This window comes from Ornithorhynchus anatinus, chromosome 3 (assembly GCF_004115215.2).
Source record: "Ornithorhynchus anatinus isolate Pmale09 chromosome 3, mOrnAna1.pri.v4, whole genome shotgun sequence".
Taxonomy (NCBI): Eukaryota; Metazoa; Chordata; class Mammalia; order Monotremata; family Ornithorhynchidae; genus Ornithorhynchus; species Ornithorhynchus anatinus.
This window is the reverse complement of record NC_041730.1, coordinates 50,856,006-50,881,371: the sequence shown is the minus strand read 5'-3', so window position 1 is coordinate 50,881,371 and position 25,366 is coordinate 50,856,006. Positions and strand designations below refer to the sequence as shown.

The window sequence follows — 25,366 nt, the reverse complement described above, 5'->3', positions numbered from 1 at the left end:
CATAACCTCGGCGGCATCCTTGATCTCTCTCCCGTTCAACCCACAGATCCAATCCGTCGCCAAATCCGGTCGGTTCAACCTTCACAGCGCCGCTAAAATCCGCCCTTTCCTCTCCATCCAAACTGCTAGGGTGTTAATCCAAGCACTGCTATCCCGCCTTGATGATTCTTATCGGCCTCCTTGCCGACCTCTCCGCCTTCTGTCTCTCCCCCCTCCAGTCCAAACTTCGCTCTGCTGCCCGGGTCGTTTGGCTGCGAAAACGATCAGGCCGCGCTTCCTCACTCAAGAGCCTCCAGTGGTTGCCCACCCATCTCTGCATCGGACGGGAACTCTTCATCGTCGGCTTTAAGGCAGTCGATGGCCTTGCCCCCTCCCGCTTCACCTCGCTACTCTCCTACTCCAACCCAGCCCGCTCACTTCGCTCCCCTAATGCCAACCTTCTCACCGTACCTCAGATCTCGTCTACCTCGCCGCCCCCCTCTCGCCCACGTCCCGCCTCTGGCCTGGAACGCCCTCCCTCCTCACATCCGATCGACGATCACTCTCCCCACCTTCAAAGTCTTATTAAAAGGACGTCTCCTCCAGGAGGCCTTCCCCTACCAACCCCTCATTTCCTCTTCTCCCATTCCCTCGAGTCAATCCCTGCACTTGGATCTGTACCCTTTATTCACGCTGCCCTCAGCCGCACAGCACTTATGTAGCGTGGCTCAGTGGAAAGAGCCTGGGCTTCGGAGTCAGAGGTCATGGGTTCCACTCCCGGCCCTGCCACTTGGCAGCTGTGTGACTGTGGGCAAGTCACTTAACTTCTCTGGGCCTCAGATACCTCATCTGTAAAATGGGGATTAACTGTGAGCCTCACGTGGGACAACCTGATTACCCTGTATCTACCCCAGCGCTTAGAGCAGTGCTCTGCATATAGTAAGCGCTTAACAAATACCAACATTATTACATATCCGTTATGCATATTTACATTAATGTCTGCATCCCCCTCTACGCCGTAAGCCCACCGTGGGCAGAGAATACATCAACCAACTCGTACTGTACTTTCCCGAGCCTTGAGGGGAGTGCTCCGCACAGGGTAAGCACCCAGTAAATACACGACCTCGATAACCTCGGCTAGGCTCTGTGACTACCCATAGTTCAGCTGCAGCAGACGGTACCTACCGGCATACACCTTTTGGCTGCCTCCCACTGAGTCTTTACGGTATTTATTGAGCGCTTCCTGTGTGCCGAGCCCTGAACTAAGCGCTTGGGAGAGGACAACACAACAGAAAGAGTAGCGAAGTTCCTTGCCCACGGCGGGCTTACGGTCTAGAGGGAGCGGGAACCAAAGCGAAGGAGACGGAAATGTGCATTTAACCCCCTTTTTCCCCTTCCCCTGCTTCCCCTGCAGCATGGTGAAGGGGATGGAGCCCGGGCCTGGGAGTCGGAGGGTCACTCGTCCGCTGCGTGGACTTGGGCGAGTCACTTCACTTCCCTGTGACTCACCTTCCCTCGTCTGTAAAGTAGGGATTAAGATTGTGAGCCCCAGGCGGGGCAGGGACCGTGTCCCACCCTTACCTTGTATCTACCCCGGCGCTTAGGACAGTGCCTGGCACCTAGTGAGCGCTTCACAAATACCCCGGTTATTATTATCATTACTTAGCCCTCCGGGAGAATCAAGAGCGGACCGTCCAAGGCCCACAGCTGGGTTTCGGGCCACCTGGCTCTTGAGGCTTAGTCTCCAAAGGCCAGCCAGGTTCCCGCGGGGCTCTCCCACCCTGCCTCTTGCTCTCCGCTCCCATCCTCTCGCTCTGCGGTCTCGTTCTGAAAACTTTTTGGGCGGCTCGCTGGTCTGACTCTCCCGCGCTCCTCACTCTCTTGCAGCGGCATCTTCTTCAAGCGCTCTGAACCCTCAACTGCCTGCCCCTAGTTAGGTCAATGGCTTCCCTCCTAATCTCTGTGCACAGCTGCCTTCTTCCAGAACCCTCCTCGGCTAGGCAGCGATGGACTGGATCCTGCCGGGCTCCTCTTTCAAGTTCAAACTGCCCTTCCGCTTCCCGTAAGTAAACTCGTTATGGGCGGGGGACAGTTCTAATCCTGTTGTCTTGCATGTACTTTCCTAAGTGGTTACCGCAGTGCTCTGCGCATCGGAAGCGGCTGGATACCAGATTGATACCGTACTCTCCCAAGCCCTCGGTACAGCGACCCGCATACTGTAAGTGCTCCGTGAAGACCGCTGAATGATGCTGTACTCTCAAGCGCTTCGTACGGTGACCTGCCCGCGGTAAACCCTGAATAAATACCACTGAAGGATACTGTAAGTCGCCCAAATGCTTAGCACAGTGCTCCGCGGGCAGTGGGGCGCGCAACTCTATCAGCGATGGACTAATGGTAATGGTTCATATTGGATTACCACCCTCGGGTCTTGCTGACCTCTCTTTGCTAAAATACCTTTCATGTCGCACCCCTGACGTGAGCCTTCAAACATTTTCTTTAAAGATCTGCCTTTCGGGTCAAAACACCTGCCGAACCCCAGGGTGTTCACTAGCCTGTTCTGGAAAGAATGCACCAGCTCCAGAGAGGTCTAGAAAGTTCCATCAGTTAATGACATCAGAGCGCTTACTGTGTACACACCACTGTACTAAGTGCTTGGGAGAGTACACTAGAGTCGGTAAACACAATCCCTACCCTTTAGGAGCTTACAGTTTTGAGGCGGAGAGAGACATCATAATAAATAATAATGGACCTTAAGTGCTTAAGCATCTGAGAGAGGTGCCGTGCTCTGCACACAGTAAGCGCTCAACAAATACGATGAAATGAATAAGGCAGATTCAAGATAATCGGGTGGGACACAGTCCCTATCCCACGGGGGCTCACAGCTTAAGAGGAAGTAGGATTTCATCTCCGCTTTACAGAGGAGGTAACTGCGGCCCCGAGAAGTGAGGTGACTTGCCTGAGGTCGCACAGCAAGAGAACCCACAGAGAATCCACGTCCTCTCCCTCGCGGGCCGCCGCCGCTCTACTCACTAGGCCACACCGCTTCCCCGGAAAATAACTCGGAGACGGGGGAAGTAGCAGGCTGTGAGCCTGGGTACACGAGAGCTGGTGGGCCGAGTAGCCAAGCGCTGAGGGGATTCGGACCCAAGCGCCTGAGTGACCCAGAGGAGGACAGGTGAGTCGGGGAGGGCTTCCTGGAGGAAGATACCAACCAACGGTATTTGAGAGCTTACTGTGTTGAGCACTGTACTAAGCGCCGGGGAGCTGACAACACAACCGAGCCGGCAGAGACATTCCCGGCCCTCGGTGAGCCTGCAGTCGAGCACACAGTAAGCACTGAATAAATACGACCGGACGAACCAACGGAGAGGAGAGACGGAAGCAGAGTGTCTTCAGACCTTCTCCCCTTCCAGAGAAAAATGGAAAACCCAGAGCCATCACACGAGCCGGAACAACGGAAGACAAGTCACCACAGCGTGGAGGCCTCATCCCTCTCGACCGGAAGCTCGCTGTGGGCAGGGAACGTGTCTGTTTACTGTTGTTCTGTACTCTCCCGAGCGCTTAGTACAGAGCTCCGCACCCAGTACGGTCTCAATAAATACGAATAATTGAACGAGGGGGCACAGCCGGGCACCTCACACGCCTTAAACCAAGAGGACCGGCAACTGGGGCTCTTTTTGAGCCCCAACGTGGATCCAGCAATTTCCTTCTTCGACCAGGTTTGTTAAAGGAGCCCCCCCAGGGTCGCGGGGGTGGGAAGAGGTCTGTGGCGTTCGAACCCCCCCAGGAGAGAAAGCCTCCGGCTTACCGTGTTGCACTTTGTCCCGCAGACCACCTGCCGATGGTTTAGCCACTGAGAAGCGAATACTTTGTTAAGAGTCCCCAGGTGAAACTCTCTCTCTTTCAGAAGGCTGGGAAGCTGCTGAGCCGCAAATCCGAGCAGCACCCCGTGGTAACTGGATTCGCTCTGCATCCGGACTTCTCGGCCTTTCAGGTAATACACCAGGGATCTCTTCACCGGCGGAAGCCTTTTCCTTTTGTGAAGCGAGTGGTCCCGGCCAAACTGCGGAAAGGGACGCCATTCGTTCAGTGGTATTTACTGAGCGCTTCCTGTGGGCAGAGCACCGGACTAGGGGGCTCGGGAGAGTACAACCCAACGTCACCGGGGCCTCGGCACCCCTTTCCGACAGGGGATCCCGCAGGAGCCGGCAACCCTACCCGCTTGCCCGACCTGTAATCAGGCCCGAGATCCAACATAAAGGAGGCTGCATTGGGTTCGCTTGGTGGTTTTCTTTTTTTCCTCTTCCACCCCGGGACCCCAGGAGGGAGGGGTCGGCCTCCAGGAGAGAAGTGGTGGCCGTCCAGGGGAGGGGGGCGGCCGTCCAGGGGAGAGGGGGCGGCCATTCAGGGGAGGGGGGGGTGGCCGTCCAGGGGAGGGGGGGGTGGCCGACCGGGGGGGGGGTGGCCGTCCAGGGGAGAGGGGGCGGCCGTCCAGGGGAGGGGGGGCGGCCGTCCAGGGGAGGGGGGCGGCCGTCCAGGGGAGGGGGGGTGGCCGTCCAGGGGAGGGGGGGTGGCCGTCCGGGGGGGGTGGCCGTCCGGGGGGGGGTGGCCGTCCGGGGGGGGGGGTGGCCGTCCGGGGGGGGGGTGGCCGTCCAGGGGAGGGGGGGGTGGCCGTCCAGGGGAGAGGGGGGTGGCCGTCCAGGGGAGGGGGGGTGGCCGTCCAGGGGAGGGGGGGGTGGCCGTCCAGGGGAGGGGGGGGTGGCCGTCCAGGGGAGGGGGGGGTGGCCGTCCAGGGGAGGGGGGGGTGGCCGTCCAGGGGAGAGGGGGGTGGCCGTCCAGGGGAGAAGTGGTGGTTGTCCAGGGAAGGAGGGGTTGGCTGTCTGTGGGGAGGGGTTTGGCTGTCTGTGGGGAGGGGTTTGGCTGTCCAGGGGAGGGGGCGGCCGTCCGGGGGGAGGGGTTTGACCATCTAAGAGGGAGGGGTTTGGCTGTCCAGCGGGGAGGGGGCGGCCATCCAGGGGAGGGGGGGGCGTTGGCCGTCCAGGGGAGAGGGTTTTAACTGTCTAGGAGGGAGGGGTTGGAGGTCCAGGAGAGAAGTGGTAGCTGTCCAGGGGAGAGGGGTTGGCCGTCCAGGGGGGAAGGGTTTGACTGTCGAGGGGGGAGGGGTTTGGCTGTCCGGGGGGGGGGGGTTAACTGTCTAGGAGGGAGGGGTTGACTGTCCAGGAGAGAAGTGGTGGCTGTCCGGGGGGGAGGGGTGTGATTGTCGAGGGGGGAGGGGCTTGACTGCCCAGGGGAGAGAGAGGTCGGCCGTCCAGGAGGGAGGGGTCGGTTGTCCGGAGGAAAGAGGGGTCGGCCGTCCAGCCCGGGGTCACCGAGTGACTGGGAAGGGCCCCGGGAGTCCCCTCCTCCCCTCCGCGGCCGGGCCCCGCCCGCAGCCCGCTGGGGAGGCCGGGGGTGGGGGGTCCCCCCGGACCTGAGCCTGGGCGCCGTCCAGCCCCCTCCTCCCCGGGCGCCGGCCGCGGCGGCGGGGCATGGGGGGGCGCGGGGGCGGGGCGGGGGGCGGACGGGCCCGGGGGGGCCGGAGAGAGGCGAGGGGCGGCCGGACACCCCGCTTGCCCCGCTCGGCTGGGGGCGGCCCCTCCCCCCGGCCCGCGCCCCGGGCGGTTGCGGGTTCGAAAGGTCACACCCAAGGGGGGGGCGGGGGGGAGGGGCAGAAGGGGCCCGGGCCGCCCCCCGGGCGCTCAGCACAGTGTCCGGCCTACGGCCCGGCTCCGAGCAGAGGCCGAAAGCGGCCCCGGCTCCGAGGCAGAGGGGGTGGCTTCTCGTTCATCCGGTCGTAGGGCCTGAGCGCCGACCGGTGCAGAGCACTGCGCTGAGCGCTGGGAAGGGCCCATTCGAATCCCCGCTCTGCCACTTGTCAGCTGGGCGACTGTGGCCAAGTCACTTGGCTTCTCTGGGCCTCAGGGGCCTCATCTGGAAAATGGGGATGAAGACTGGGACAGCCTGATGACCCTGTATCTCCCCCCGCGCTTGGAACAGTGCTCCGCACACAGTAAGCGCTTAACAAATACCAACATTATTATTACTATTATTAGGTCACTTCACTTCTCTGGGCCTCTGTGACCTCATCTGGAAAATGGGGATTATCTGTGAGCCTCACGTGGGACAGCCCGATGACCCTGTATCTACCCCAGCGCTTAGAACAGTGCTCTGCACACAGTAAGCGCTTAACAAATACCATTATTATTATTATCCCACCCTCCCGGAGGAGCTGGGTGCCCCGGGGCCGGTCGCTTCACTTCTCTGGGCCTCGGGCCCCTCCTCTGTGAAGGAGGGGAGAAGGGGGATCGGGGGCACTCAATAAATAGGACGGAATGAACGCCTGCCCACCAGCCCGCCGTTGGGCAGGGATTGTCTCCACCTGTCGCCCAACTGGACTTTCCCAACGCTTAGTACAGTGCTCTGTACATAGTGAGCGCTCAATAAATACCAACCGAATGAACGAATGAGACCATCGGGTGCCCTTGCATCCCCCCCCCCGCGATTCGCGCACCGTCGCGCTTCCTTCAATCCACCGCACTTATTGGGCGCGTCCTCCGGAGCGCTTAGTACAGTGTTGCGAAGAGGACGGCTCCCTCGGCTCTGCGCGCGGTGAGCGACCAATACGTCCCAGTGGATTCATTCATTCATTCACTCACTCATTCGTTCCATCGTATTGATTGGGCGCTTACTGTGTGCGGACCACTGGGCTGAGCGCTCACAAAGTACAAGTCGGCGACAGAGAGACAGTCGTTCATCCGTTCAACCGTATTGCCTGAACGCTTACTGTGTGCGGAGCACTGAGCTAAGCGCTGGGAAAGTACAAGTCGGCGCCGGAGAGACAGTCGTTCATTCAACCGTAGTGACTGAGCGCTTTACGTGTGCAGAACACTGAGCTAAGCGCTTGGAAAGTACAAGTCGGCGCCAGAGAGACGATCATTCATTCCATCGTATTGCTTGAGCGCTCACTGTGTGCAGAGCACTGGGCTAAGCGTTTGGAAAATACAACTGGGCCACACAGAGAGGCGATCATTCAACCGTATTGATTGAGCGCTTACCGTGTGCAGAACACTGAGCTAAACGCTTGGAAAATACAAGTCAGTGACGGAGACATTCATTCTATCGTATTAATTGGCGCTTACTGTGTGCAGAGCATTGGGCTAAGCGCTTGGAAAGTACCCTTCAGCAAAAGAGACGATCAGCCATTCATTCGTTCAACCGAATTGATTGAGCGCTTACTGTGTGCAGAGCATTGGGCTGAGCGCTTGGCAAGAACAATTCAGCAACTGAGACAATCATTCACTCGTTCGCTCATTCCATGGTATTGACTGAACGCTTACTGTGTGGGGAACACTGTGCTGAGCGCTTGGCAAGTACAATTCAGCCACAGAGAGAGAGACGATCATTCATCCATTTGTTCAACTGTATCGACTGAGCGCTCCCTGTGTGCAGAGCACTGTGCTGAGCGCTTGGCAAGTAACCAGTCGGTGCCAGAGAGAGCCGATCGCTCGTTCCATGGTGCTGACTGAGCGCTCCCTGTGTGCAGAACACTGGGCTGAGCGCTTGGCAAGTACAATTCGGACACAGCGAGACGATCATTCATTCATTCGTTCATTCCATGGTACTGACTGAGCGCTCCCTGTGTGCAGAACACTGGGCTGAGCGCTTGGCAAGTACAATTCGGACCCAGAGAGACGATCATTCATTCATTCGTTCATTCCATGGTACTGACTGAGCGCTCCCTGTGTGCAGAACACTGGGCTGAGCGCTTGGCAAGTATAATTCGGACCCAGAGAGACGATCATTCATTCATTCGTTCATTCCATGGTACTGACTGAGCGCTCCCTGTGTGCAGAACACTGGGCTGAGCGCTTGGCAAGTATAATTCGGACCCAGAGAGACGATCATTCATTCATTCGTTCATTCCATGGTACTGACTGAGCGCTCCCTGTGTGTACAGCACTGGGCTGAGCGCTTGGCAAGTACAATTCGGCAAGAGAGACGATCACTCATTCATTCGATGGTACTGACTGAGCGCTCCCTGTGTGCAGAACACTGGGCCGAGCGCTTGGCAAGTATAATTGAGACACAGAGAGACGATCATTCATTTGTTCATTCCATGGTACTGACTGAGCGCTCCCTGTGTGCAGAGCACTGGGCTGAGCGCTTGGCAAGTGCAATTCAGCAACAGAGAGGCGATCATTCATTCATTCATTCGTTCATTCCATGGTACTGACTGAGCGCTCCCTGTGTGCTGAGCGCTGGGCAAGCACAACTGAGCCACCGAGAGAGAGACGATCATTCGTCCATTCGTTCAACCGTATCGACTGAGCCGCTCCCTGGGTGCAGAACGCTGGGCTGAGCGCCGGGCAGGTACAATTCGGCAACAGAAAGAGACGATCATTCATCCATTCGTTCATTCCAGGGTACCGAGTGCTCACTCAGCCACCGAGAGAGAGACGGATCATCCACCCATTCGTTCAACCGTATTGACCGAGCGCTCCCCGGGTGCAGAGCACTGTGCTGAGCGCTCGTCCCCCCGCCGGGCCGGCAGCCCAGAAGGGCGCGTATGGGGGGGAGGGGCTGTACATCAGCGCCCCGAGGCTGCGGCTGCTGCTGCTGCTGCTGGGTCCCCGGGAGGGGCGGGGGTGGGTGTCGAGGCCCCGGTTACCTGGTGGGCTGCGCTGGCGGCCCCGGCTCCGGGCCCGGGCCCCGGCGCGGCGGGCGCTTTCCGCTTCCTGCTGACGGTCTTGCGGGCCATGGTGGGAGGAGCCGGCGCGGCGGCCCCGCGGACACATGGGGCGGCGGGGCATCAACGGCGGCGGCCCGACCCCCTCCGAGCCCCCGACCCCCTCCGAGCCCCCGGCGGCCTCCGAGCCCCCGGCGCGCTCCGAGCCCCCGGCGCCCTCCGAGCCCCCGACACGCCGGCGGGGCCCCGGAGCCCGGCCCGGCCCGCCGCCACCGCCGCCACCGCCGACCGCCAAAACACCGCCCGACGCGCTTTACGGCGCGTCGCCATGGACACGGGCCCGGCCGGGGCGGGGCCCGCCGCAACGCGCCGGGGGGAGGGGCGAGGGAGGGAGGGCGGAGGGGGGGAGGGCGGAGGGGGCGGGGCCACGGCCGCGCTGGGCCCCGCCCCTCGTCTGTACGTGCGGGGGGGGGGGGGGGGCAGCGGGGGGCAGCGGGACCCGCTCATTGGGCCTCTCTCCTTTACCCGCCCCGCCCCCGCACAGTCACTCACTCACTCACTCCCCCCTCCCTCCCTCCCTCCCTCCCTCCCGCACTCACTCATTCACGCACTCACTCATTCACTCACTCATTCGTTCACTCGCTCATTCATTCATTCATTCGCTCACTCACTCACTCATTCGTTCACTCGCTCACCCATTCATTCGCTCGCTCACTCACTCACTCACGCGCTCACTCACTCATTCGTCCACTCACTCACTCATTCACTCACTCACTCATTCATTCATACAAGAAGCAGCATGGCTCAGTGGCAAGAGCCCCGGCCTGGGGAGTCAGGGGTCGTGGGTTCTAATCCCGCTCCGCCCCTTGTCAGCTGGGTGACTATGGGCAAGTCACTTCATTCATTCATTCATTCACTCACTCACTCATTCATTCACTCATTCATTCATTCTTCATACGAGAAGTGGCGTGGCTCAATGGCAAAGGCCCAGGGTTGGGAGTCAGCGGTCGTGAGTTCTAATTCCACTCCGCCCCTTGTCAGCTGGGTGACTTTGGGCAAGTCACTTTAGTCATTCATTCATTCACACACTCACCCATTCATTCCCTCACTCATTCATTCCCTCACTCATTCATTCATTCACTCATTCGTACGAGAAGCAGAGTGGCTCAGTGGCAAAGGCCCGGGCTTGGGAGTCAGGGGTCATGGGTTCTAATCCCACTCTGCCCCTTGTCAGCTGGTTGACTTTGGGCAAGTCACTTCATTCATTCATTCACTCACTCATTCATTCACAGGAGAAGCAGCATGGCTCAGTGGCAAGAACCAGGGTTTGGGAGTCAGGGATCGTGGGTTCTAATCCCACCTCTGCCCCTTGTCATTTGAGTCACTTTGGGCAAGTCATGTCATGTCATTCATTCATTCATTCATTCATAGGAGAGGCAGCGTGGTTCAGTGGAAAGAGCCCAGGCTTGGGAGTCAGGGGTCGTGGGTTTTAATCCCGTTTCCGCCACTTGTCATTTGAGTGATTTTGGGCAAGTCACTTCATTCGTTAATTCATTCATTCATTCATTCACTCATTCATTCATAGGAGAAGCAGTGTGGCTCAGTGGAAAGAGCCCAGGCTTGGGAGTCAGGGGTCGTGGGTTCTAATTCTGCTCCACCCCTTGTCACCTGGGTGACTTTGGGCAAGTCACTTCATTCATTCACTCGTTCATTCATAGGAGAAGCAGCGTGGCTCAGTAGCAAGAACCAGAGTTTGGGAGTCAGGGGTCATGGGTTCTAATCCCCAATCCACCACTTGTCATTTGAGTGACTTTGGGCAAGTCACTTCATTCATTCACTCACTCACTCATTCATTCATTCATAGGAGAAGCAGTGTGGCTCAGTGGAAAGAGCCCAGGCTTGGGAGTCAGGGGTCGTGGGTTCTAATCCCGCATCCACCACTTGTCATTTGAGTGACTTTGGGCAAGTCACTTCATTCATTCACTCATTCATTCATAGGAGAAGCAGTGTGGCTCAGTGGAAAGAGCCCAGGCTTGAGAGTCAGAGGGTGTGGGTTCTAATCCCGCCTCCACCCCGGTCAGCTAGGTGACTTTGGGCAAGTCACTTCACTTCTCTGGGCCTCAGTGACCTCATCTGTTAGATGGGGATGAAGACTGGCAGCCCCACGTGGGATAACCTGATGACTTCGTATCTACCCCAGCACTTAGAACAGTGCTGGGCACATGATGCCTGACTACTTGTTTGGTTTTGCTGTCTATCTCCCCCTTTTAGACTGTGAGCCCGTTGTTCGGCAGGGTTTGTCTCGGTTGCCGAATTGTCCATTCCAAGCGCTTAGTACAGTGCTGTGCACACAGTAAGCGCTCAATAAACGCGATGGAATGAATGAATGAACATACTAAGTGCTTAACAAATACCATCATTATTTACCCCGGCTCCACCACTTGTCCGCTGTGTGATCTTGAGCAAGTCACTTCATTTCTCTGGGCCTCAGTTCCCTCCTCTGTAAAATGGGGACGGAGACTGTGCCCAACCCAATTTGCTTATATCCACCCCAGCGCTTAGAACAGGGCTTCGCACGTAGTAAACGCTTAACAAATTCCGTCATTATTAATCCCGGCTCCACCGCTTGTCGGCCGTGTGACCTGGATAATGATAATAATGAGTCACTTCCCTTCTCTGGGCCTCAGTTCTCTCATCTGTAAAATGGGGACGGAGACTGTGAGCCCTACCTCGGTCAGGGACTGTGTCCGATCCAATTTGCTTATATCCACCCCAGAGCTTAGAACAGGGCTTCGCACGGAGTAAACGCTTAACAAATTCCGTCATAATTAATCCCGGCTCCCCCACTTGTCAGCAGTGTGACCTTGATAAGGATAATAATGACTCACTTCCCTTCTCTGGGCCTCAGTTCCCTCATCTGCAAAATGGGGATAATCAGTGTGGCTTAGTGGAAAGAGCCCGGGCTTGGGAGCCGGAGGTCCTGGGTTCGAATCCCGGATCTGCCACTTGTCTGCTGTGTGACCTTGGGCAAGTCACTTCACTTCAGAGAAGCAGCGTAGCTCAGTGGGAAGAGCCCGGGCTTGGGAGTCAGAGGTCAAGGGTTTGAATTCCGGCTCTGCCACTTGTCAGCTGTGTGATACTGTGGGCAAGTCACCTGTAAAATGGGGATTAAGACTGTGAGCTTCATGTGGGACAACCTGATTACCCTGTATCTACCCCAGCACTTAGAACAGTGCTCTGCACATAGTAAGCGCTTAACAAATACCAACATCATTATTATTATTATTCTCCGGCCCTCGGTAACCTCATCAGCAAAAACCCGGACGAAAAAATGGGAGCCCCACTTGGGCTGATTATCCTGTCTCTATCCCAGCGCTTAGAACAGTGCTCTGCACATAGTAAGCGCTTAACCAATACCACTATTATTAATAATAACGATACTGAGGGCATTGGTTAAGCGCTTACTATAGGCCAGGCACTGTTCTAAGCGCTGGAGACTGACTGAGCCTCACCCGATTTGCTTGTATTGACCCCGGCGCTTAGTCCAGTGCCTGGCCCATAGTAAGCGTTTAACACACACCATGGTTAATGATGAATGAATAGGATTGAATGAATGGATGGATGAGTGAATGAATGGATGGATGAGTGAATGAATGCGCCGGTCTCCCGCGGGAGGGGGAAGGGGCGGGGACTGGGCGGGCGGGCGGGTCCCACCAGTCTCGCGCCGGGCGGGGCACGTGACCCCCGCGGGGCGGGGCACGCGCCGAGCGCGTGGGCGGCGCCGCGTGACCCCGATGGGGCGCCCCCTCCCCCCCCCCCGGTGTCCTCCCTGCGGTCCGCCCTTAGCTCAGCCGGCCGTCTGTGACGTCACCGCGTGGCTCCCGGCAAGCCCCGGGGCGGGCCTCTCTTGACATGACGTGGCCCAGGGGCAGCCTGCCCGAGGGGGGCAAATCCGGGCAGCATTCTGCCCCCCCCACCCCCCTCGTCTGCCCAGTGACCTCGGGCCGGCCACTTCGCTTCTCCGGGCCTCAAGTACCTCATCTGTAAAATGGGGTTTAATAATAACGATAATAATGTTGGTGTTTGTTCAGCGCTTACTCTGTGCAGAGCACTGTTCTAAGCGCTGGGGGAGCTACAGGGTCATCGGGTTGTCCCACGTGAGGCTCACAGTTAATCCCCATTTTACAGATGAGGGAACTGAGGCACAGAGAAGTGAAGTAATGTTGGTATTTGTTAAGCGCTTACTACGTGCAGAGCACTGTGCTAAGCGCTGGAGGAGATACAGAGGAATGAGGTGGTCCCACGTGAGGCTCACAGTCTTCATCCCCATTTTACAGATGAGGGAAGTGAGGCATAGAGAAGTGAAGTGACTTGCCCACAGTCACACAGCTGACAAGTGGCAGAGCCGGGAGTCAATAATGTTGGTATTTGTTAAGCACTTACTATGTGCCGAGCACTGTTCTAAGCGCTGGGGTAGACACAGGGGAATCAAGTTGTCCCACGTGGGGCTCACAGTCTTAATCCCCATTTTACAGATGAGGGAACTGAGGCACAGAGAAGTGAAGTGACTTGCCCACAGTCACACAGCTGACAAGTGGCAGAGCCGGAAGTCGAACCCATGACCTCTGACTCCCAAGCCCAGGCTCTTTCCACTGAGCCACGCTGCTTCCGTGAGCCCCCACTGGGGATAAGCTGATTACCTTATATCTCCCCAGCGCTTAGAACAGTGCTTGGCACATAGTAAGCGCTTAACAAATACCATTAAAATGGGGATCGCGACTGTGAGCCCCACGTGGGGCAACCTGATTACTCTGTATCTGCCCCAGTGCGGAGAACAGTGCTTGGCACATAGTAAGCGCTTAACAAATACCATTATTATTATTATTATTATTATTATTACTTCTGCCCTGGCTCCTCCCCTTCTCCGCCGGGTCACTTCACTTCTGCAGGCCTCAGACGCCCTCCCTCCTCAAATCCTCCAGATAATGACTCTACCCCGCTTCCAAAGCCTTAATGAAGGCCCATCTCCTCCAAGAGGTCTTCCCTGACTAGGCCCTCCTTTCCTCTTCTCCCATTCCCTTCTGTGCCACCCTGGCTTGTTCCATTCATTCATGCCACCCACCCCACCCCCCCGGCTCCACGACACTTAGGTACGTATCTGTAATTCACATATTTATATTATGTCCGCCTCCCCCTCTAGACTGTAAGTTTGTTGCCGCCTGGGAACGTGTCTATTATCTTGTCAGACTGGACTCTCCCAAGCACTCAGTACAGTGCCTTGCACACAGTAAGCACTCAATAAATACGACTGACGGACAAGAACTAAAACTGAAATGAGTATTTTGAACCTTCTTAAGAGCGTGCCAGGAGATTTTAGACTGTGAGCCCGTTGTTGGTTAGGGATTGTCTCTGTTGCCACGTTGTACTTTCCAAGTGCTCTGCACACAGTGAGCGCTCAATAAATATGACTGAATGAAAAATACAATGGAATGAATTTTGGCTGTACATCTCTAATCTCACTAACCGAAATCCCCCTCTCCGAACACCTTGCCTTCTCTCCCACAGTTCCCCTCCCCGTAATACCTTCCCCCCCACCCAGAGACCTCCACATCTTGATTCCCTCCCACTTCTCCCAGGCCCTCCTGCCAACCTTCCCTCTCTGGAGCCACAAATCCTCCATTAGACACTCCCCTTGCTCCCCTGTCCTTCCAACAGGGTCACACCATCGACCCGCAGCCCTGGATCCCCTCCACAATACACATCCTCCTCTCTGTTGGCCAAAATCCAGGCGACAGGTCAAAGCTCGACCAACCGAAACATCCTCACTTCCTATAATTCCATCACCTCCTCCGTGCAACAGCACTTTCCCTCCATTTTGGACTGCCAGGCCCCATCGCCCACGCCAACTACTTCTAAATTTTAACTCCCTCCTTAAACCCCCAACCTCCCCCATTTCTTGCCCGCGACGACCTTGCCGTCGACTTTATCAAAAAATGGAAACCATCGGGTGGGAACTCCCTAAAATCTCCCCTTCGCTTCCCCAGCTCTCTTCTAACCCCCAACCTCTCGCTCTCATCCTTCCCAGCCATCTCTGGAGATCTTCTGCCGGCTTGGAGAATCTCCCCCCGCTACTTGTCCCTCTCATCCCATCCCCTCTCACTTTCTTAAAATCACTCCTATCCACCCTTCTCCCTCCCTGACAAACATCTTCTACTGCTCACTCTACATCAGCTCCTTTCCTCCGCTCTCAAACACACCCACACATCTCCAGCAAAAAAACTTCAACCCCCAGCTATAAATCACCTAACTGTCCCTCGACCCCACTGCAACCCCTAGCTATTGCCTCAAATCCCGCCTACCATTCCTGCCCGAAGCCCTTCCGTGAATTATTTCCACCCTTCCTCTCCTCCGACTCCCTCCTTGATCCATCATAACCCAGCTTCCCTCCCCCTTCAACCCCTCCACTGACTCGGTTGTCTCCAAGGTCATCAATGAACTCCTCCTTGCCAAATCGACCAGACGCTACTCCGCCTTGAAGCAGCGTGGCTCAGTGGAAAGAGCACGGGCTTGGGAGTCAGAGGTCATGGGTTCTAATCCCGGCTCCGCCGCCTGTCAGCTGTGTGACTTTGGGTAAGTCACTTAACTTCTCTGTGCCTCAGTTACCTCATCTGTAAAATGGGGATTGGGACTGTGAGCCCCACGTGGGACGGTGCGATTACCTTGTATCCCCTCCAGCGCTTAGAACAGCACTTGGCACATAGTAAGCACTTAACAAATACCATCATCATCATCACCTTAATCCTCCTTGACCGCACAGCAAGCTCGGACACTGTGGACCACCTCTCGCTGGAGACGCTATCGCACCTTGGTTTCTCTGATGCTGACCTCTCCCGGCTCCCCTCCTACCAATCAGTCAGTCGATCGTATGTATTGAGCGCTTACCGTGTGCAGAGTGCTGTCCTAAGCACTCGGGAGAGTACAATAGAACAACAAACACTCACATCTCCTGCCTGCGATGAACTTACACTCTTGGCCGGTCCTTCTTGATCTCTTTCACTGGCTCCTTCTCTGCCTCCCCCCCCTTCGCTGTCAGGAGTCCCCGCGAAGCTGAGTTCTGTACCCCCTTTTATTCTCCATTTACATTCACTCCTTTAGGGACCTCCTTCACTCCCACTTCAATTACCATCTCTTCACGGATGGCTCCCCTCGTTTTTCTCTCCAGCCCCTTCCTCTCTCCTGCTCCAGTCTCACATCACCTCCTGCCTTCAAGATCTCTCTCTTTGGAATACCCACCGCCTCACGCTCGACATATCCCACTCTGAACGCCTCGTCTTCCTTCCCAGGCCCTCTCCTCCACGGAATTTTCCATCGCTGTTGACAAGGTCCCATCCTCTCCGTCTCACAGACCCGTAATACTAACCTTACCCTTGACGCTCCTCTCTCTCCTTTAACCTGCACACTCAGTCTCTGAATCCTGTCGGCTCCATCTCCACAGAGCACATCGTATCCCACCCCGATGACGGCATCAGCCTCCTCGCTGACCTCTCTGCCCCCAGCCTCTCCCCATACTTCACTCTGCTGCCCCTACAGTAGTTTTCTCCGGTATCTGTTAAGTGTGACGTGCCAGGCTCTGCACATAGTAAGCGCTCGATAAATACTACTGAATGAATGAATGAATGAACTAAAATCAAATTTTCAGGAAGCTGCCCTGACTAAGCTCCAGTGAGTGTCCCTACCCAACTCCCCACCTACTGCATCACATAAATCCTTCTCCTTAGGCCTCTAATAGTCACCCCACCCTCCAGCCGCATGGCACTTTTGTATATGACTTTTCACTCGGGCGCTTCCCCTGTCTTTTATTTTAACGCCCGTCTCCCCGCCTGGATCGTAAGCTCCTTGAGGGCCACCAACTGTATCGTACACTCCAAAGGACCCGGTATAGGGTTTGGCACAGAGTCAGCACAAAATAAATATCACTGATTGATTGAATTTTAAACTACCCGGTAAAAGCGAACCAGGATGAAGCAGGTGGACAAGTAATCAAATCTACAATCAATATAAATTTATGTGTGCATACACGCAAGCATATATACACATATGTCCCTTCTCAGGCTCGCACCTTGAGTTTCCGGTACTCTACCAGTCTCGGCTATGGGAGGGAGAGTCAAGCAGAGGCCTGTCCAAGACTGTGAGCCCATCGATGGGCAGGGATTGTCTCTATCTGCTGCTGATTTGTACATTCCAAGCGCTTAGTACAGTGCTCTGCACATAGTAAGCTCTCAATAAATACTATTGAATGAATGAATTCCTAGCCTGCCCAGGAGCTGGCGAGTGGAAGACAATCTGCTACAAGTGGGAGAGAGTCGAAGGCAGAGACTCAAGCTTGCCGCACGGAAGAGGGCAGTGATAAACCACTGCCGTATTTTTCCCAAGAAAACACTACGGATCCACTACCGGAAGGATCGCAGATGAAGTGTAGGGGGTTCTGGGAGAGAGGTGTCCGTGGAGCCGCTGTGGGTCGGGGACGACTTGACGGCATAAGATGAGCCAAGACATCTCCTATCCTCGATATGCTTCTATTTCTATGTGTATGTGTGTGTGTACACACGCATATATATATATATATATCCACACACATACACACACAAACGTATACACACAAAAATATGAGCCTGCTGAGGATACACTGGTTCTAACGATGAGCGCTGGGCCTGAGATGACTCGGGGGTCGTGAGTCAACCGGGGTAGACCTGGAGGAGGTGGGATGTTGGGGGGCTTTAAGAGATGGGGAGAGCCGCGATCCAGGAAGCAGTGCGGCCTAGAGGAAGGAGCACGGGGGCTGGGAGCCCGAGGGCCTGCGTTCTAATCCTGGCCCTGGCCTGCGACCGCTGTGTGGCCTCGGGCAAGTCAGTTAACTTTGCCATGCCTCAGTTACCTCATCGGTACAGGTCGGATGGAGAGAACTGGGGAGGAGCCTTGAAGCCAATGATACGGAGTTTCTGCGTAATGCAAAGGGAGGTGGGCAACCAGTGGAGGTTTATGAAGAAGGCAGGTGTTTTCTGGGCAACAATGCGAAAAGATCATTCATGCGGCAGAGCGAATCGATCGGGACTATTTATTGAGTGCCTTCTGTGTGCAGGGCATTGTACTAAGGGCTTAGCACTATACCAAGTTCTCCCTTCCACTTATTTTTATTAATGATGCCATATGGCTGATAAGCGGCGGAGCCAGGATTAGAACCCTCGACCTCTGACTCCCAAGTCCGTGTTCTTTCTGCAGAGCCATGCTGCTTCCCTTGTCTGTTATGTGACCTTGAGCATGCCACTTCACTTCCCTGTGCCCCAGTTCCCTCATCTGTATAATGGGGATCGAGACTGCGAGCCCCATGTGGGCCAGGGACTGCGTCCATCCTGATTTGCTTGTATCCACCCCCATGCTTAGTAGAGTGCCTCGTGCATAGTAAGTGCTAGCAAATACCACAATTATTATTATTAAAGGGGGCATTGAATTCCTGTTCTCCCTCTTACCTAGACTGTGAGCTCCACATGGAACTAGGGACCGTGTCCCCCCCCGGTCGACCGTGTCTACCTCAGCGCTTAGAACAGTGCTTGATGCACAGTAAGGGTTTAACGAATATCATTTAAAAAATTCAAAAAAATTTGCCCACGGTCATGCAGCAGGGAAGTGGCTGATCCAGGACTAGAACCGGGTCCTCTGACTCCCAGGCTTGCCCTCTTTTCACTAGTCTGCACTGCTTTCCCTTCCTTTTCCCTGGTAGACCAAAAACAATCCTCAAGTTCTTACCTCCTTCTCTTAGAACTGTATCTTATAAAGCAGAGGCTGTGTAGCTGACCAAATCAAAAGACCGTCACGAGAAATAAATGATAGACGCTCAAAGTTCCTTTTTTTTACCCACGTAAGCGTGAAGGAAGTGTAGTAGAAAAAATCCCCGAGGCTTATCTAGAACCTACTGGTTGTTATTACTTCAGTTCCGGGCTGGAATTTAGTGTCTCAACCCCAAGCTTTGACTGCAGACAGGGGGTAATAATAATAATGATGATGATGGTATTTGTTAAGTGCTTACCGAGCACTGTTCTAAGCGCTGGGGTAGATACAAGGTAATCAGGTTGTCCCACGTGGGGCTCACAGTCTTCATCCCCATTTTACAGATGAGGTCACTGAGGCCCAGAGAAGTTAAGTAGCTTGCCCAAGGTCACACAGCAGACAAGTGGCAGAGCCGGGATTAGAACCCACGTCCTCTGACTCCCAAACCCGGGCTCTTTCCACTGAGCCACACTAGAGGGAAAGAAATTTCAGGAGGCAAATAGGATTTCAGTTTGGGAGCCCTGCCAGTAGAAAGAGCACTGCCCTCTAGACTGTAAACTCGTTGTGGGCGGGGAGTGCTCTGCCACGTGTCCGCTGTGTGACCTTGGGCCAGTCACTTCACTTCTCTGGGTCTCAGTTACCTCATCTGCAAAATGGGGGTTGAGACTGTGAGCCCCACAAGTCAGGGGGACGCAGAAGGGAGTGGGAGCTGAGGAAAAGTGGGGCTTAGTCTGGGAAGGCCTCTTAGAGATGGGCCTTCAGTAAGGCTCTGAAGGTGGCAGATGTGAGGGGGGAGGGCGTTCCGGGCCAGAGGTAGGATGTGGGCCGGGGTGGGCGGCGAGACAGGCGAGATGGGGGCCCAGTGAGAAGGTCAGCACTAGAAGAACAAAGTGTGCGGGCTGGGTTGTAGAAGGAGAGAAGGTAGTTGAGGTAGGAGCGGCCAAGGGGAGGGAGAGCTTTAAAGCCAATGGTGAGAGGTTTCTGTTCGCAGAGCACTGACCTAAGCGCTCGGAAGAGTATGACAAAACAATCTCCCTTCGCGGCACCTCCGCACTTGGATCTAGAAGCCTTTGAGCACCCGATAGTCACCCCACCCTCATCCCCACAGCACTTAGGTACAGATCCAGAATTTATTTTAACCCCTGTCTCTCCCTGTAGACTGCAAGCTCCTCGTGCGCAGGGAATATGTCTACCGGTTTTTACACCGTACAAGTGCTTGGCCCAGTGCTCTGCAGAGTGTGCTCAATAATAATAATAATAATGATGTTGGTATTTGGTAAGCGCTTACTATGTGCAGAGCACTGTTCTAAGCGCTGGGGGAGATACAGGGTAATCAGGTTGTCCCACATGAGGCTCACAGTTAATCCCCATTTTACAGATGAGGTCACTGAAGCACAGAGAAGTTAAGTGACTTGCCCACAGTCACACAGGTGACAGGTGGCAGAGCTGAGAGTCGAACCCATGACCTCTGACTCCAAAGCCCAGGCTCTTTCCACTGAACCATGCTGCTGCTCAATAAACACGATGGATCAACCGATTGATTGGCGGGAAAGAGAGAGAGCAAGCAGACCAACCCCCAGCATGAGCGGCTATTCCTTCATGTGGGGTCTTGATCCTGAGACCGCCAGGCTGAGTCTCTCCCATCGTTTCTGACGGGAGACCCCGTCGGCATGCTAGTAAGTAGAATAACGACAGGAAGAGAAAACGGCTGAAATAAAAGGATGGATCCTCAGGATCTGTGGAATGTCCTTTTTGGAAAGATTCCAAGTTTCACAAATAGATTTTGAGGGATGGATTCCTTCTATCACGTGAATGCAGTTAGAGGTTCGACTGGGCCTTACCTGATTCCCAAAACCGTTCCGGTGGGTCAGTGTCCGAATGGGTCTATCTGGGACGAGCAGTCATTCGATTGTATTTATTGAGTGCTTACTGTGTGCAAAGCACTGTACCAAGCGCTTACGTTTAGAGGGCAAGAGTTGAGGGGGTCAGAAGCGCCAGCCGCTCTTCGAGCTGGAGCCCAGAGCCAATAAGGAGCAGGGCCTAGATATAATAATTATGGTTCTTGTGAAGAGTTCGCTATGTGCCAAGCACCGTTCTAAGAGCCGGGGTAGATACGAGTTAATCAGGTTGGACACAGTCTCGTCCCTGATGGGGCTCACAGTCCTAATCCCTATTTTACAGATGAGGTAAACGGAGACCCAGAGAACGGAAGTGACTTGCTCAAGGTCACGCAGCAGGCACGCGGAGGAGCCAGGATTAGAATCCGGGTCCTCCTGACTCCCAGACCCCTGCTCTACCTGCTGAGCCTTGCGGCTTCTAGGCTAAAGAAAACTCCTAGCTCTTCACCTCATGCCGTGAGTAGCGGCGTGGCTCAGTGGAAAGAGCCCGGGCTTGGGAGTCAGAGGTCGTGGGTTCTAATCCCGGCCCTGCCACTCGTCAGCTGGGTGACTTTAGGCAAGTCACTTCACTTCTCTGTGCCTCAGTTACCTCATCTGGAAAATGGGGATTAAGACTGTGAGCCCCACGGGGGACAACCAGATCACCTTGCATCTCCCCCAGTGCTTAATAATAATAATGTTGGTATTTGTTAAGCGCTTACTATGTGCCAAGCACTGTTCTAAGCGCTGGGGTAGACACTAGGGAATCAAGTTGTCCCACATGGGGCTCACAGTCTTAATCCCCATTTTACAGATGAGGTAACTGAGGCACCGAGAAGTTAAGTGACTTGCCCAAAGTCACACAGCTGACAAATGGCCGAGCCGGGATTTGAACCCATGACCTCTGACTCCAAAGCCCGTGCTCTTTCCACTTAGAATGGTAAGCCCTTCAAAAATACCAGTATTATTAGTATTTATTATTCTCATTTCTCTCCTTACCTGCATTCACGGTGCCATTTCCTCATACCGTGTCCCAAGCCAGTCCAGGAGAGTGTGAGCACATGCCATGTGCTTTCATCGTCTGCGTACGCAGCACCTCGGAGATGGATCTAGAAGAGGGGGAGCAGCAGGAGAAATTTTCTGTGGTCTTTCGGCAGATCCCTTCCGTAAGCACATACGTGCTCTCCTACGGGGCTTAAGCTTCTCGAGGTCAGGAACCGAGGTTTGCCGTGTGTTGTCGTTATCTCACGGGACGCTGTCGGCTCTCGGAGCGAATACAGTCCCCGCTTCTCGGGACCCTCCGGTGGTTGCCCATCCACCTCGGCATCAAACAGAAACTCCCCACCATCAGCTTTAAAGCGGTCAATCCCTTCCCCCCCTTCCCTCACCTCGCTACTCCCCTACCACCACCCAGTCCGCTCACTTCGCTCTCCAGCGTGAACCTTCTCACGTCTATCTCGCCGCCGACCTCTCGCCCACATCCCGCCTCTGGCCTGGAACGCCCTCCCTCCTCCGATCTGATAGACGATGACTCTCCCCGCTTTCCAAGCACCATTTCCCTGGATGGATTTTAAAATACATTACAGATGTACTCAAAATTCAATCATATTTCAGTTGTATTTCTTACCATGTGCAGAGCACTGTACTGAGCGCTTGGGAGAGTACAATATAACAAATCCGACATTACTCTCCCCTGCTTCAAAGTCTTATTGAAGGCCCACCTCCTCCAAGAGGCCTTCCCAGACTAAGCCCTTCCTTCCTCTTCTCCCACTCTCTTCTCGTCACCCTGACTGGCTCCCTCGATCCATCCCCCCAAGTCCCACGGCATTTATGTTTGCATCCCTAATTTTGTTTATTTACATTAATGTCCGTCTCCCCCTCTAGACTATAAGCTCGCAGTGGGCAGCGAATGTGTCCATCATAATGTCATACTGTCCTCTCCCAAGCGCTTAGTACGGTGCTCAATAAATATGATTGACTGACAGAGTGATCCTCAGTTATCCGGTTGGTAGATAATTTAAGTAACTCTCTGCTCCTCCCCTTTCTTCTTCTCTCCATCTTGTTCACTTCGTTCGTCTTTAGCTCCTGGACCAGAATGGGGTTGTTCTACCCTTAGGGGTGACGGGCAGCAGAGAAGCAGCATGGCGTAGTGGATAGGCCTGGGAGTCGGAAAGCCATGAGTTCCAATCCCGGCTCCGCCTCTTGTCTGCTGTGTGATCTCGGGCAAGTCACTTCACCTCCCTGTGCCTCAGTGACCTCATCTGTAAAACGGGGATTGAGACTGTGAGCCCCATGTGGGACAGGGGCTGTGTTTAACCCCATTTGCTTAGCTCCACCCCAGCTTTGGTACAGTGCCTGACACATGGTAAGCGCTTAACGAATACCATCACTATTAATAATAATAATAGTAATGACGGCATTTAAGGACTTAGTATGTGCAAAGCACTGTTATTACCTATGGGGAGGGGCTGTCACCGACCGAGGAAGTGATGAGAGCGGAGGGAAGGAGGCAGTGAGAAGCAGAAGCCATCACTGAACTCTACGTTAGCCCCGGTGATTGCGCCTCATGACCGGGAGCTCTCTGCGGGCCAGGAATTCTGTTGGACTGCCCTCTCCCAAGCGGTTTGTACAGTGTTCCGCACATAGCGAGCGCTCAGTAAATGCCAGTGGTTGAGGACAAGTCTCTGGCCCCAGGTATAGTCTAACTTCTTGGGGTTGTGTGCGTGTGGTGAGTTTCAGGATTCATTTGTTCATTCCACTGTATTGATTGAGCACTTACAGTGTGCACAGCACTGTGCTAAGCGCTTGGGAGAGGACAATATAATAAACAGACGCATTCCCAGTCCACAACGAGCTAACAGTCTAGAGGGATCCTCCCAATGGAAGTTGCGGGCAGTGCGGCTCTCTTGGTTATTTTCTTTTACGGTATTTGTTAAGCGCTTACTGTGTGTCAATTGCTGTATGAAGCGCTGGGGTAGATACAGGATACTCAGGTCCCACTTGGGGCTCACAGTCCAAGTGGGAGGGAGAGCGGGTATTCAATTCCCATTTTACCGATGAGGAAACTGAGGCGCAGCGATGTGACTTGCCCAAGCATGGACGTGGCAGATCCAGGATTAGAACCCAGGTCTTCTGATTCCCAGGCCGCTGCTCTTTCGGCTAGGCCACGCCGCTCCTCAGGGTGTTCGGCCTTTCTCCCGAACCATTCAGAGCTCACCAAAAAACGCAATTATTATTCTTTTAGCGAAGCGGGTACTCCAGGAGGTAGCGGACTAACTCCTTAAGACCTTTATTTAACTTCCCCGCCTTAGTATCGTGACCTCGCTTGGCACTGTGAATTTTCTAACCTTCCGTTAATCCGCAGGGTAGGTCTCGCTACAGTGAGAACCGTATCAGAGTGAGGGAAAATAAGAAAGTCCGGTCCACGTCGGTCACGCTGCATATAGACGGAAAGCAAGTCCGTCGTGGGAACTCTTTTGGTTACAACCCGGCTTCTACATTTTCCGCTTCTTCCCCTCTCCTCGCTCATCGTGTTTACCAAGAGATTTAGACCAAGCCAGGAGGGGAATGAATAGCCGCGTGTAAGCTTGCAGGGGCACACATAGCTGAAAAGGCTGGAACGCGAATCCCATCGGGCGGGGAATGTGCCTATCAACTCTGTTGTATTTTATTAACAGTAAGGAAAATGGGATAGAAAGAACATCGATTCTTTAGAAATGTGGCGTTGGAGAAGGCTTTCCCAAATACCACGGACGGCCCCAAAGACAAACAGATGGATTTTGGAGCAAATCAAACCACAGTGGCCTTTGGAAAGACAGATGCCTCGACTTAGATTGGCATATTTTGGACACATATGATCGGGAGGACTAATTCTCTGGAGAAGACACTAAAGCTAGGAAAGGTCCAGGGAAAACGTGGAAGAGGAAGCTAGATGGAGAGAGACCATAACAACGATAACGGAAGAGCCGATAGAAAGGTCGCAGATCGTGGCAGAGGACGGGACGTTATGGAGAAAGTAGATCAATGAATCGGAAATGACTCGACGGCACATAATATAATAATAATAACGATAATTATAATTGTATCCGTTAAGCGCTTATTACGTGCAGGGCACTGTACTGAGCACTTAGGGTAGCTACAAGCAAATCGGGTCAGACCCAGCCCCTTTCCCACATGGAGCTCAGGGTCTTAAGCCCCATTTTGTAGACGAGGTAACTCAGGCACGGGGAAGCCAAGCGGCTTGCCCAAGGTCACAGCAGACGAGTGGTGGAGCCGGGTTTAGAACCCAGATCCTTCTGACTCCCAGGCCCCTGCTCTTTCCGCTAAGCTATGCTCCTCCCAAGTGCTTAGTACAGTGGTCGGCACACAGTAAGCACTCAATAAGTACCATCGATCGATCGATTGATCCTCTGGGCCTCGGACAATGTGCGACTCCAGCCTGATCTTTTGACGCAGCAAATAATTTCCCCTATCAGATATGACCGATTGGAAGCATAAATGACTGAGAACCGGCTCTAGTGATCCCTGAATGGGCGACATCCGATTATTCAGAATTCTCCCCAGCACCTGGTTTGGCTTTTCAAATTGGATTGGATTTTTTTTTAATAGTATTTGTTAAGCACTTATTACGTGCCAGGAACTGTACTAAACCCTGGGGTAGGTACGAGTTTATCAGGTGGGACACAGCCTCTGTTCCACAGAGGGTTCACAGGCTTAACCTCCATTTTCCAGATGAGTAACTGAGGCACAGGAGAAGTGAAGTGACTTGCCCAAGGTGGCACAGCAGACAAGTGGACCCACGTCCTCTGACTCCCAGGCCCCTGCTCTCTCTACTAGGCCACACTGCTTCTTGAATGATTACAAATGTCCGAGCCCAGTTGGAAGCTGACCTTAATGGACGAGAAATTTAAACTCAGCTACATCACCCAGAGGGGATGTTTTGTCCTTCAAAGGCTGAATT

At 54.5% G+C, this 25,366-nt stretch overlaps 1 protein-coding gene across 3 annotated transcripts in view; it reads right to left on the bottom strand.

The window, feature by feature from the left end:
- DCAF12 (DDB1 and CUL4 associated factor 12) overlaps window positions 1–21,428 on the bottom strand; it is an 89,961-nt gene extending 68,533 nt beyond the window's left edge. Inside the window, exons 1-2 of one of the 3 annotated variants that reach the window (XM_029060570.2) lie at window positions 21,406–21,428; window positions 3,788–4,042 (exon numbers count right to left, since the gene is read on the bottom strand). In XM_029060570.2, coding sequence (XP_028916403.1) covers window positions 3,788–4,042; window positions 21,406–21,411 — 261 coding nt within the window. In that variant the 5' untranslated portion in view covers window positions 21,412–21,428. Of the gene's footprint in view, window positions 1–3,787; window positions 4,043–4,197; window positions 4,252–8,686; window positions 8,841–21,405 lie in introns of those variants that run through there. The other 2 variants (XM_029060568.2, XM_029060569.1) reach the window with 2 other exon arrangements.
- Window positions 21,429–25,366: the final 3,938 nt, after the last annotated feature.